This window comes from Anabrus simplex, chromosome 6, assembly GCF_040414725.1.
Source record: "Anabrus simplex isolate iqAnaSimp1 chromosome 6, ASM4041472v1, whole genome shotgun sequence".
NCBI classification, from domain to species: domain Eukaryota; kingdom Metazoa; phylum Arthropoda; class Insecta; order Orthoptera; family Tettigoniidae; genus Anabrus; species Anabrus simplex.
The window spans coordinates 62,577,746-62,592,447 of record NC_090270.1 but is presented as its reverse complement, the minus strand read 5'-3'; the positions used below and the strand labels follow the sequence as shown (position 1 = coordinate 62,592,447).

General features: G+C 38.8%; 1 protein-coding gene across 1 annotated transcript in view; it reads left to right on the top strand.

Annotated features, from left to right (window-relative positions):
* Positions 1-14,702, top strand: part of Smyd4-2 (SET and MYND domain containing, class 4, member 2) — a 69,470-nt gene that overhangs the window by 35,619 nt on the left and 19,149 nt on the right. Inside the window, exons 8-10 of the mRNA XM_067149007.2 lie at positions 4,881-5,042; positions 5,152-5,353; positions 13,862-14,077. Of these exons, the coding sequence (XP_067005108.2) occupies positions 4,881-5,042; positions 5,152-5,353; positions 13,862-14,077 (580 nt within the window). The remainder of the gene's footprint in view (positions 1-4,880; positions 5,043-5,151; positions 5,354-13,861; positions 14,078-14,702) is intronic.

The following is a 14,702-nucleotide window of genomic DNA, read 5'->3' as shown; positions in this document are numbered from 1 at the left end:
TGCGTTATTGGACATTATAAATATTCCAGCTAACTCATTCCTGGTTGCCAGCGTTTCGCCCCCTTGTGCTAAGTTGGGCTCATCAGTTCGTACTTAGCACACCCACCAAGACGCATGGCTAGTGCATACCGTGGAGGCCAATGTGTAGGCTATTTGGAGCCATCGGCAGTGCCGATGCACAATGAGAGACTTTGTCTCATTACCAAAAATTGATGCCTGCCAGCCGGAATGCAGCCTGACCAACCTCCAGCCATTCTCGAAGTGCAACTAGTGTGTCGTGTTCGTTGCGCCTTCTAACAATCAATATTTATAAAGTGTCACTTATTTTAAACTGTACAGTGTGCATTTACCTGTTTCAATGCCTCAAAAAGACAGTTAATTGTAGTTAAAATTTTATGAATAGGCATGGAAAAGAATACTGTTAGGTATTTACAAGACATTTCATTTTCACCATTAATGCTCGTTAAGAACAATGAGATGAAGATTGCCAGTCTTCCTACATCTGATTTGTCTCTGTGTCAACCATCGTCAAGCAGACAACAAACTTACATGAGAAAGTGTAATTCTTCAGTGTATAATAAGTGGAAGTGGCCTACAGACAAGAAACAAACAGATATAATGAGAAAGTGCTTAAAAGCTGAGAAATACTCTCAAGAATAATTGACTGTATAAAATTGTATGGTAAATTTGAACTTCCACTACGAGGCCATGATGAAAGTGATCATTCATCAATTCCCGGCATTTTCCGAGGATTATTAGAATTTGCTGGAAAGTTAGATTATTCTCTCAAAGCTCATTTATTAAAGTCCACCGTCTTTAGGGAAACATCCAAGGTTATCCAGAATGAGTTTCTAGAATGTACATGTTCTTGAGGTGTGTAAAGAAGAAATACGAAATGAAATTTTACGATCAAAATTTTTAGCTCTAATGTCAGATTATACGATGGATATTTCTGAACTTACTCAACAGGTTTTCCGGTATGAAGTAGATAGTGCTGTGTACAAGAGATTCTGGGGATTTTTTAATCCTGAAACTCAGAATACAGAAGGACTTGCACAGTGTATTTTAGAACAGTTAGGGATTGTTTTGAATGGCAAAACTGATAAAATTATCATGCAAACATATGACAGGGTGGGGGTAATGACTGGTGATAAAGGTTGTGTACAGACAATAATGAAAAAGTCTTACCAACATGCACATTTTGTGCATTGCCATGCACACCAATTATTTTAAATTATGGATAAAGCCACATCACAGAGTCGACAAGCCCGAATTTTCTTCAGCTGTCTAGCCGCGATAGCAGCATTATTTTCCACATCACCTTCATGGTTAGCCGTGTTGAACGGAATAACTTAAACGATCCCATGCATATGTAATACCAGGTGGAATTTTAATAGCCCGACTCGTTAACACAGTCTGCGAAAATGAAGAGTGTCTTCAAGAGTGTTTCTAGGAACTTCAAAATGACAGGAATTAAGCAACTGTACAAGCAGCCACAGGGCTTTTACGCATGATAAATGATCATGACTTCATTTTCTGGCTTACACTTTTCCACCGTATCATGCCTCATGTGGACATATTGTATAACCAGCTACAGCATCGTTTTGCTAACTCATTGAATATTCATAAGGCAGTGAATGAATTTCTCCACGCTATCAATATAGAGAGAAACAAAATCGAATTATTAGTCAATCAACCTGAAGAAAACCCTCCTCCCGTGAGGAATAGGAAAGGAAACAATGAGGACATAGTTGTAAATGAGGAGCGTGGCACTATTTTCCCCCAGGCAAAAGAAAGATTTGCGACGCTTTAACTAAGCATTTGTCTGCTGTGAAGTTGTTCAGTACATCTCCTTTTGAAGGATCTCCTGACTCACACAATCCATCCAGCGAGCTCGATGTCACTATTGAAGCCTACCCGTTTTTTTGCAAAGAGCGACTGGTGACCGAACTGACTGTTTTATATCAAGGACAGGAGTTCCAAAGTATCTCCATACTTATGAAGGTGTATGAGACAATGTTGAGTACTGGACTTAATGAATGCTGCACAGAAGTATTCGCTCTGCTGCGAACAATACTGACCACACCCATGGCAACGGCTGAATCTGAAAGGTGCTTCTCTATTTTAAAACAAGTGAAAACGTTTGTAAGGAGTACAATGTCAGAAGAATGACTTTCAGCATTGGCAATTATTAGTGTAGAAAAGAAACTGATGGACAATATTATCAATTTCGACAACATAGTGATTGACAAATTCACTTGATGTAAAGAAAGGAGAATGGATTTTGTGTATAAGTAAATGTGAAAGTGAATAAAGAAACAGCTTTGTTAAGTTAAGTGTATATCATTTCTGTGCATTAAATAATGTTACAATTTATTGTAGACTTGAAAACTAGAAATCGGTGGTGTTTGATTCATCAAACGCTTAATAAATAATAAGGATAATTTAAGTGTATTCTTTAGATTAATCATATTGTGAAGTTAGCTGCAGCCCTACCAAAAGGGAAATCCATGAGCCACCCATGGATAGTTCACTTAAAATGTAGATGCATATAATTGACAATACACGTAAGACACGGCAGCACTGTTTGTAGTAACAGCTCAGAACGTGGTCAGTGTGAGACATGCGTCTGCTGAGTAGAGGGAAACCTTGAAGCAACATTCATGTGTATTGGATATGTCCAAACGAGTACAAAGAAGGTGCTTCAGCTAGGAGAACTGTCACGAGGTGTGCTTGTGCTGCCCACCTTATCAACACATCAATGGGCACTCAGCGATGCTTTCTCCAGGGTTTACCAGCGAGGTGTGAAATCGCGGGGAGCAGAGGTTCCTCCCCATTAAAATTGCCCAGGGAGGGGGTGGGGATTCTTTCATTATGAAATAATGAGGAAAATAAAGAACACATATTTTACTGAAATTAATGCATTTTACTGTGCATATTTTAATAACATCAGCAATCAATCAATCAATCAATCAATCAATCAATCAATCAATCAATCAATCAATCAATCAATCAATCAATCACTACTGATCTGCATTTAGGGCAGTCGCCCAGGTGGCAGATTCCCTGTCTGTTGTTTTCCTAGCCTTTATTAAATGATTGCAAAGAAATTGGAAATTTATTGAACATCTCCCTTGGTAAATTATTCCTATCCCTAACTCCCCTTCCTATAAACGAATTTTTGCCCCAATTTGTCCTCTTGAATTCCAACTTTATCTTCAAATTGTGATCTTTCCTACTTTTAAAGACACCATCCAAACTTATTCGTCTACTGATGTCCTCCCACGCCATCTCTCCACTGACAGCTCGGAACATACCACTTAATCGAGCAGCTCGTCTCTTTTCTCCCAAGTCTTCCCAGCCCAAACTTTGCAACATTTTTGTAACGCTACTCTTTTGTCGGAAATCGCCCAGAACAAATCGAGCTGCTTTTCTTTGGATTTTTTCCAGTTCCTGAATCAAGTAATCCTGGTAAGGGTCCCATACACTGGAACCACTGTCTCACCAGAGACAAATATGCTCTCTCCTTTACATCCTTACTACAACCCCTAAATACTCTCATAACCATGTGCAGAGATCTGTACCCTTTATTTACAATCATATTTATGTGATTACCCCAATGAAGATCTTTCCTTATATTAATACCTAGGTACTTACAGTGATCCCCAAAGGGAACTTTCACCCCATCAATGCAGTAATTAAAACAGAGGATTTTTCCTATTTGTGAAACTCACAAAATATACATAGCATAGAATAACAGAATGACTGCCAGAACTTGAGCAATAAAGCAACGTAGTGGAGGTAACTCTGCACATGCAGCCTATTTTCATGTTTCAGTCTGGCAAGTCCATCTAAAACACAGAAATAACTTTCCAATATTTATCATTCTTGTTATAACAACAGAATTCAAACAAAAAGATTTAAAATTTACATTTTTCTGGGGGAGGGGTGATTTAGTTACAGGGGAATTATATACCCCTTCCCCACCAGGTACTGCCCCCCCCACCATTTCTTTCTGATTTTGCACCCTGTCTATCAGATTACCTACCTTAGATCCAACTATAACATCTTTAGTCCACTGAAGAAGGCCCTGAAGAAAAAAGTGTTGCAACTCTGGCCAAGCTGTGGGGATGATTATATCAGTATGTTGTGATGTAGTTTATGCTGATCAATACATACAAGGTTGGTGGATACAGAGTAGGCTTCAGCCTACAAGTGGTCAAGGCTGGTTTGTAGATTGACACCTCTGCACTCTGATCGACCAACCGAACAGAGGACCTGTGGCCACGGATCTACTGTGGCTCTACGCCTTTGCATTCAGGAGATGGAGAGGGGCTGATCCTCACCCTCGGCTGTCCCGAGAAAGGTTTTCCATTCTCTTGCACTAAAGGGAATGCCGAGACAGTTTCTAGTATACGCCATAGCTGTTAACCCCTTCAGCTTCATGGTACATTTCCTTCACCAGTTCAAATCTCCTTGGCCTGAGTGAAGGAGTCACCTTCTAAGAGGCCTGCTATACCCCTTCAGGGTACAGAAGTAAAATAATTTTAGTAGTAATAGTAGTACATATAATGCAATTTCCTCAACGCCAGTCAATGGTTTTTGTTATAGTTGAAGCCAAATGACATATTTAATCTATAACTGTGAGGTTTTTCAGTCTGTAAAAAACTAATTCATGTATATCATAGCATGTAATCATATCTTTTTCAGGTATAATCTGTTATTAAATAATTTCTTTTTCTGGTATTTTATTTATCCTGATTTAGTTTTGGCAGACTGAAAAATCTTCACAATTATAGACCAGTCTATGTTTCAATTGCAGAATCTTTATAGCATATGTTGATCAGAAGCATTAGTTATACCTGATTTACTGTTTCTAGGAAAGACACCATCTCGCGACAGCTACTCTGCTGTATACAACCTTGTTACACACTCAGATAAAAGACCTGCAGAAGATTTCCTCCACAGGACGTTGATGGCCATCTTCTTGCTCAAGATACTTAAAAGTTCCAAATTTTTTAAAACAACGTCTGATAATCAAAGTGAGTATTTTTTATTATAGAAAGGCAATGTGACACTGTGTTACTTGATTAATAATAATAATAATAATAATAATAATAATAATAATAATAATAATACTTATTTTGACAGCTTCACTCACCGATGAGGAGACATTCATTGGATCTCTACTGCTACGCCACTTACAGTTGTTGCAGTTCAATGCTCACGAGATATTTGAGACTAAGATGGAGGCACCGGGGAAGTTCCGAGGAGCTCGTACACTCTATATTGGAGTAGGAATCTATCCAACGGTTGCTCTCTTCAATCATGACTGTTACCCTGCAGTTTCTAGGTACTGTACCATTAGCAATTATATCATCAGTTCACTTTTTGTTTTTGTTGGTTTGAATTATGCCTGAGATTAAAGTGCCTAACATCTAGATCATCAGCACCAGCATTTGTTACATCAAGTTAATTTTTATGTCAAGGTAAGAGCGAATCTAGGGGGTGACCTAATCAACAAGATTCTACACTGAAGTTTTTTTTTTTTTTTTTTTTTTTTTTTCCCACCATAGGAAATATGAAGATATACAGCACATTAAACCAACTCCTATGCCTCAAATGTCCAATCCATTGTATTTAACAAAGGATCAGAGAAGTTTGTTTGAGATACTGTATTTACTCATCTACAAAACTCTATCACCTGCAGTATTACACACCCCTGCTTAATTTTTGGGATATATAAGAAGAACATTTTCACTTGTACCTGAAATATTTTTCCTTAACTTTGAATAAAATTGGCCACAAATGCAAGTGTCCATTACACCTATATCACAACATATTCACAGTTAACAGTGTTCCTTCTCCCTCTTCCACCCTACCCGTCCATCATCACTGCATGCCTGCAAAAATGTGTCTTCTTCTGCTTGCTTCCGAATTTGGCCAACTGTGGACCGCGTGAAACTTAATGCTTTCCGGCCAATCTTCTTCTTTTCTCTTCCCAGAACTTCTTCATTCGTTCACTCCTTATTTTTCTCTGCTCCTCAGATATTACAAATTTGGGCCTGTTCTTCCGCTGCTCTTCATGAAATTTGTGGTCATCTACTCGAGTTCTGAACTTCTTTCTGTTGAGGATCAATTCTGGTGTTATTTTAATTTCCTCTGCGTCCTTCTTAACCTCCTCCACCCATTTCATTGTTCTCCTCAATCCAATTATATATTTAAATATCCTTTTAGTCAGGCGGGTGTCATTCATTCTGAAGAGATGTCCATAAAATTTCAGTCTTCGTTTTCGCATTGTGTCCGTGATCTTTTCGGAATACTTGTAGAGATCCTCATTTCTCCTTTTCCTCCATGTACCGTCCGTCGTTTTCTGAATTTTCTATTAGTAACTATAGTGTGCGAGCATGATTCGGAAGTGCCGCATGTACGAGGGCCATCCGGAAAGTAGTATCCGTTAGCGCCGCATGAAGCACTGATGACTCGGGTAGCCGCTGGGCAAGGTCAGACCGCGTTAGTGGCTTGTCTGCCTGCTCTGTGCAAGGTTGCGTGATGCTGGCATTGCCTGTGTTGTGTCTGTGATCGTTTAAAATGTTTAAACAAATTAAGAACCCCGCCAGTTGTGAAGTGAGGGCCGTGATTAAATTTCTTAATGCACGAAACGTTCGACCTTGTGATATTCATCGCCAATTAACGGAGATGTTTGGAGGCAATGTCATGGACAAGTCGTCTGTTCGGCGCTGGTGTCGCAACTTCAACCTGGGGAGGGGAAATACACACAACGAGGAGCGTTCAGGGAGACCATCTGTCATTACAGACCAACTGCTGAGCGCAGTAAACGAATGCGTGAGGAACTATCAGCGCATCACAATTGATGAACTCTGTGAACATTTTCTTAATGTGTCTCGAATAATTGTTCATGAAATTATCAAAGACCATCTGCATTATTCAAAAATCTGTGCAAGGTGGGTCCCTCGCATGCTTACAGAGGAACACAAAACCAAGCGTATGGCTGCAGCACTGACGTTTCTGGGACGTTATTCTGATGAAGGAGACTCTTTCCTGACTCGCATCATTACTGGGGACAAAACATGGGTTTGTTATGCATCACCTGAGAGTAAACGACAGTCAATGGAGCGGCATCATGCTCATTCACCAACCAAACCAAAAAAATTCAAGACAGTTCTGTCCACCAGGAAACTCATGGCAAGCATTTTCTGGGATCGTTGAGGTGTACTGCTCATTGATTTTATGGCCCGTGGTGACACAATTAATGCTAATGCGTATTGTGAAACATTAAAGAAATTACGGCGGGCAATACAAAATCGACGGCGAGGTCTATTGTATACAGGCATCATTCTCCTTCATGACAATGCCAGGCCTCATGCAGCTGCGGCAACACAAGAACTTTTGCAACAATTGAAGTGGGAAACCTTTGTCCATCCCCCGTATAGCCCGGACTTTCATCTCTTTACAAAGCTTAAAAACTTTCTGGCGGGAAAAAGATTTGACAGCGATGAAGAACTTAAACGAGCCGTGACTACGTATTTCAATATGCTGGCGGCGGAGGACTATGACGCTGGAATACAAAAACTCATCCCACGTTATGACAAATGCTTAAATTTGCTTGGAGATTATGTGGAGAAGTAGAGTAAAGTATGCTCTTTCCAATAAAAATGCGTATATTTGTTAATATTTACTCCCGTGTCTTTATTGTGCAAACGGTTACCACTTTCCGGATGGCCTTCGTAGTGCAGAAGCCAAAAGTTACAGCTGTGCGAAAATTAGTGAACAATCGCATTGTATGGCCTTATTCAAGCTGAGTGTTATAGAATTTGCAAAAGAAAACAGCGGAAGTGCAATAAGTTGCAATTACGACATGCAACCATAAATGAATCAGTATTGGAGAAACCAAGGAAGAAAATTTAATGGTAGTGAAGAAAACTTGTAAATCATTTTGTAGGGTACAGGAAGCAAGGTACAAAAATGTAGGAAAAAGGTTGCTTAAGAAAGTCACTGAAAATTGAAAATTATAACCTATCTTAGTTTTTTTTATTTTTTTTATTTTTACAATTTGCTTTTACATCACACTGACACAGATAGGTCTTATGGCGATGAAGGGACAGGAAAGGGCTAGGAGTGGGAAGGAAGCAGCCATGGCCTTAATTAAGGTACAGCCCCAGCATTTGCCTGGTGTGAAAATGGGAAACCACGGAAAACCATCTTCAGGGCTGCCAACAGTGGGGTTTGAACCCACTATCTCCCGAATACTAGATACTGGATACTGGCCGCACTTAAGCAACTTCAGCTATCGAGCTCAGCACCTATCTTAGTAAAGTGCTCAGTGGTATATCCAATCTCCTTGTCGGTTTAACCAGGAATGTGGGTGGTCATTACTCTGTCCTTGGCTTGAGGCCAGCTGGCTACCTTAACGGTACCTTTCCATTACGTAATGCTGCAGTGAACTCGGTGGTTACTTTGAACTGTACTTTCAGCTTTATTATTATTATTATTATTATTATTATTATTATTATTATTATTATTATTATTATTATTATTATTATTATTATTATTATTCTTTCTTCATTTCGGCCTGCTGTGGACCACGTTATTTCAACCGTTTGCATCCTTGAGCTTTAATTCTTCCCCAGTACTCACGCATTCTTGTTCTGTGAGCCTCCTTTCTTTCATCACTCCACTTCTTGCCTGTTTTTAACTTTGGCCTTTCTTGGAACCTCTTGTTTCCCTGGACCTTTTTCTGGAGAGAAGCACATTTCTGGATGTCTTTGAGTGTGATTCCTATTTCTTGAAGGTCTTTTTCAACTTCGATAAACCAGGGTCCCTTGGTTTTCTTGTTAAGAAAGTAGGAAAAGATCCTAATGGTCCGTCTCTGTGTGCTCATGCGTGCTATATGGCCATAAAAATTAATCCTCCTTTTCCGAATCATGTCCGTTATCCTCTCCATATGCTGGTACAGATCGCTGTTGTGTCGTCTCCTGTACTCACCATTTTCTTTGATTGGTCCAAGAATCTTTCTCAGGATTTTTCTTTCTTTAGCTTCTAGCTTCTCCATCAGACCTTTTCTGTTCATTGCTGTGAACAGTGCTTCCGGGTGTACAACTGAACAATAATGCCTAAGCTTGGCGTTGATGGACACTGATCTTTTGTTGTAGACATTCCTAGTCAGCTGATATGCCACCTCCATCCTGTTGATTCTGCACATGATTGCTTCTTTCTCAGAGTTGTTAGGTACTATCCACTCACCTAAGTACTTAAACTTTTCCACCTGCTTGATTTTTCCCTGTTCCACAATGAGCTCTCTGGGAGCTGGCTTGATGTTGGTTATAAACTCTGTTTTTTGGAACGAGATTTGGAGGCCAGCTTTTGCTGCTTGGATTCTCAGTTGGTTAATTTGTTTTTCAGCAGTATCTAGGGAGTCAGAAAAGATCGCTAGGTCATCTGCAAAAGCTAGGCAGTCTATGATAAGATCATCTTTCTTATGTCCTATTCTAAGGCCATTCTCAACCTCTTCCTTGCACATCTCCTTGCGCCATTCCCGAATGATTTTCTCCAGAACGCAGTTGAAGAGAAGCGGTGATATTCCATCCCCTTGCCTAACACCAGTCTTGATTTCGAAGACGTTCGAAATTTCTCCCCTGAATTTCACCCTGGACATAGTGCTGGTTAAGGTCTGTTGAATGATAGCTCTCGTTTTGTTGTCTAAGCCCATTTCCTTCAGAATGCGGAGGAGTGTGTGTCGATCTATGGAATCGTAGGCTTTTTGGAAGTCAACAAAAGTAACTACAAAATTCTTATTCCTGGATTTTAGGTACGACAGGACAGACTTAAGGTTCATGATCTGCTCTGCACAAGATCGTCCTTTTCTAAAGCCTCGTTGGTATTCACTCAACTGTAAATTAAGTTGCTCTTCTGCCCGAGTTTGAAGGGCTTTGGAGAGAATTTTGTATGTTACCTAGAGAAGGGAGATGCCGCGATAGTTGTTTACATCTGTTTTGTCACCTTCATTATGTAGGGGATGAATCAGGGCTGCTGTCCAATCATTTGGGATCTTCTCTGTTTCCCAGATCTCGCGAATGGTCTCAGTTAGTTTATCAATCGCCTTTTCACCTGCAGACTTCCAGAGTTCAGCAATTATCGCATCTTCTCCAGGTGCTTTTTTGTTCTTTAATGATGTAATTATCTGTTTGATTTCCTCTTTTTTGGGGGGAGAAGAGTCTGGGTTGGGATGTCTGGATTCTTTAAAGGTGAATTCTGATTCTGGTACTTCGCAGTTAAGAAGAGATTCAAAATATTTAGCCAAGATTTGGCAGTTATCCTTGTCATTGTAAGCAACTTTTCCGTTGTGATCTCGGAAATGTAGACTTGGTGGGGTGTACTTGGTGAGGTTGCGTTTGAAGGTTCTATAGAAATCCCTAGTATTATTCTTATTGAAGTCCTGTTTGATCTGTGTCAGTTGGTTTTTGTCAAATGCGCGCTTTACTTGGCGGATCACTTTCGCTGCATGTTTCCTAGCCTCCAGAAAGTCTTCATATCTTTCTGGATTCTTCAGGGAATTCCATCTTTGCCAAGCGATTTGTCTTTGTGTTATGGCTTCATCACATTCTTGAGTCCACCACGGATGCTTCTTTGGTTTCTTTAGCAATACTGTCTCCTCAGCAGTTTCAACAATGGCATTTTTCAGTTGTTCCCAATTTTCTGTGTCCAAAGACTGAAGTTTCTGAGTGAATTCTTCGCTGGTTTTCAGCTTTTCTGTATAAAAATTTACTAGTTTTCTTTATCTTAACTCTTTTGGTGTTTCTTAGATGAAGCTTAATTTTGATCTTGGATAGATAGTGATCTGAGTCAAGGTTAGCACTTCTCAGGACTTTAACATTTTGGATCTCTTGTGTTGCTTTTCGTGCAATGGCAACATGATCTATTTGAAATTCTCCTGAGTGAGGATTTGGTGATATCCATATCTTTTGTTTTCTCGGTAGATGTTTGAAGGCTGTTGACTTAAGAACAAGATTGAATGCCTTACAAAGCTATATAAGCCTTTCCCTATTTCGGTTGGTTCATCTGTGGGCTGGATAGTTTCCAGCGATATTTTGGAATTTCCTTTCTTTGCCAATCTGGGCATTGAAGTCTCCAAGCAAAATGATTGTGTGTTTGTCAGGAATTTTTGATATAACATCTTCCAGGTCCTCCCAGAATTTGTCTGTTCCTTCTGGGTCTTTCTTGTTTGCCTGGTTGATTGGCGCATATACGTTCACAAGCGTGTGTACGTTGTTCATACTCCGAAAGCTAAGCATTGAGACCCTGCTGTTAGGAGAGCTGAAATCAGTGACTGAATCAATAATTTTCCTGCTGACAATAAATTCTGTGTCAAGGTGCGGAACAGTTTTCATCACACGTTTGCCAGTTTTCCCTTTGAAGATTCTATAACCTTGTGATTCAAACGCATGTTCATCAGTAAACCTTGACTCTTGAATTGCTGTAATTAGGATTTCATGATGGGAGAGGACATCCGTAAGATGTTTGAGTTTACCAACTTTCAAGAGGGAGCTGGCATTGAAGGTAGCAAAAAAATTTCGGTGTTTGTGGCTGATTTTGTTCCTAGGAGTCTCCGATACCTCCTTGCATGTAGGTGCAGGCTCCCCAGAATCCGAAGGCCTGCTTGCGTCACTCAAGGTGACGGTGGATTGGTTACCACCTGGGGTACAATTTCCTGTTGAATTTTCCTCCATGCTTTGCAGCTGAAAACTTGTAGTTTGGGGTCGGTGTAGTTTTACATCGACCAAGTTACTTCCAAGGTTGTAAGCCTTGGAGAGAGCCTGGTGTTCGACTCGGGATGGCATTTCCTCCATACCCCATGCCTCGGTTCTCCCGCCGGTACTCGGGTGGCTGATTGCAGTGGTTTCCCACTGGGCGATGGGGGCGCCACGTCCCTACGCCAAATTATTATTATTATTATTATTATTATTATTATTATTATTTTGGAAAATATATTGGGGTTGTTTAATGAACATTTAATGGGATGGCTAGTTGACCGGTAATTTTCCTTATGTCATTTTCTTGTGCATGTTTTCGGTGACATCAACATCAATAGTGGAGGTGTATTTGTCATTTACACTTAAAAGTCTGGAATGTGGGTTAGGATATTCTTATTTTGAATTTCCTGAAATCAACAAACAAACAAATTATATGCGTCCATTTAAACCTAAGCAACTTTTGGCACGCTACTCAATGGATATTCTTCTGTACTGATTTCTTTTTTACATGATTATTTTATTAAAAAAGAAGCATTCAAAAAACAAAACATCATTGACAACAAAATCAGAAACTTAGACATATAGAGACTAAACCAGAAAAAAATAACCACAACAAACTCACTAACTTTTACCAAGATGATTAATAGATCAAACACTACATTTTCAATTAAGGAAATAAATCTACTAAAAAAAGTTTCAAGTTCAACTACCATGAACGTCATACCAAAAACAACCTAAAGCAACTAATCACCAACATAGAAATTGCTTGCAAAAACATAGCCCCACCACAAAGAGAAATAATAAAAGACCCTTTCTCCAAGTCAGGAATTTATGAACTTAAATGTCAAGAACCAAACTGCAACACCACATATATAGGCCAAACAAAACAGAATTTCCACACCAGATACAAAGAGCACAAAAATGTGATCAGTTACAATCAATATTCAGCCTTCGGAGAGCCTGTATATGGCAAGTCATAGCATTTCACAGACATCAACACAGATCTAAAAATTTTACACATCAAAAATAAAAGTGAATCATTGAACATCAAGGAAGCTATTGAAATTCACATTATAAAAAAAGCTAACCAACCCAACTTTAATGACCACACATAATTTTTAAATATTCCCCCCTATTTGCACTACTTAATTTCTGAACAACATTTCACACTTTTTGCATTAGCGCTTAATGAATCCCTCTGGAGGTTACTCTGACTTAAAAGTCTGGAAAGTAGGTTAGGATATTCTTATTTGTAGTAAATTCTCTAAATTTATGCAGTGTCTTAGCCCCTCTAGATATTTTTGTGCATTTTCTTTAAAAATAATATCTTACAAGTGACTCCTTAATTCAATAATAATAATAATAATAATAATAATAATAATAATAATAATAATAATAATAATAATAATAATAATAATAATAATAATAATAATAATAATAATAATAATAATAATAGTAATAATAATAATAATATATTAATAATAGTAATAATAATAACAGATCTTTGGTGTACAGTATAAAGAGTTCAGAATCTCCTAGGACTTAAAATCAATCATCTCTATGTACAGTAAAGTCTCAATTATCTGAGTCTCAACTAACTGAACTTCTGTGTTATCTGAGCCCAGTCAAAGAAAAATAAAGTTATATAGATTGCATTTCCATCAATGCCAAATAATTAAATTGTTTCATGGCTTGAGTCTAACTGCTCTCTTCTAATCAGTATCAGATTGAAAGCACAACGTTAACGACTCCACTGTTTTGCAGCATGAGTTATGTATCACTGACCACCATCCAATTGCTGTTTTATGGCTTGATTTGTCATTATTGTAAATACTATGTCAGCAGTTGGTCAGACAAGTAGAAAAAGAAAATGTGAAAGTTCATATTAACCTGATTTGTTTATATTCTATTTCGACCAATGAGAAAATAGTTTGTCTAATTTCTACTGAAAACAAGTTTTACAGTAACCATCCATTTTGATCTGAGATTTTGTCTATCTGAGGTAGTATTGATCTACATTAACTCTGATAATCGATATTCTAATCTACTAATTATAATTCTATCCTATCCTTATTCTTTTGTATGTACAGGTACTTTGTGGGCAAAAGTATTGTAATCAGAGCTCTGAGGCCACTCGAACAAGGACAAGTTGTAGCTGAAAATTACGGTCCAATATTCGTGAAGCGACCCCGTGCAGCAAGACAAAGGACTCTGCTTTCACGATACTGGTTCCACTGTGACTGTCAAGCATGCAGAGAGGAGTGGCCGATGTTTGAGAACCAAACCAACAGCAGCTTCAGACTGAAGTTAGTAGAATTTTAATTATGATTACTTTTATAACATCATCATTATCATGATCATCAGTTTACAGTTCCAGTTTTCTGAGTACTGTTGATAAGCCTCTCCTCTCCCTCTCTTTTTCCTTTATTACCCTTGGCAGCATGTGGTGATCCATCGGGAGTAGTTAGAAAGTTTTGGCCAGCTGTGAAGCCTAGAATAAGGACTTTCCAACAAGTGTCCTTGTACAATCAACCCTTCTCGTAGGCGCTCATCCTTGAGGTCTCCCTCTTGTTACCTTCCCTTCTACCGTGATCTTCTCCATTGCTTCCTTCCTTCTTGAGAAATAGCTAAAGTATCTTAACCCTATGAGGGCGGAAGTGTTTTACAGTATGTCTGTACGTGGACTGAAAATATGGCAAACTAAAACTTATCCAGAATTATCGAACACTAGCTATAAACATGTATATATGTGTAATATTAATGACTTACCTTGAATATTGGATGTACTTGTGGCGACGCATGATGTTTTGAAAAGTGTTACCACACTCCTTGCACCACAGCATTTTTAGGAGCAGTACAGATGTCATATTGTAAAAGTGAAAGACTGGATAATTGATATTACTTTTGTATAAGATAACATCATTTGAAAAT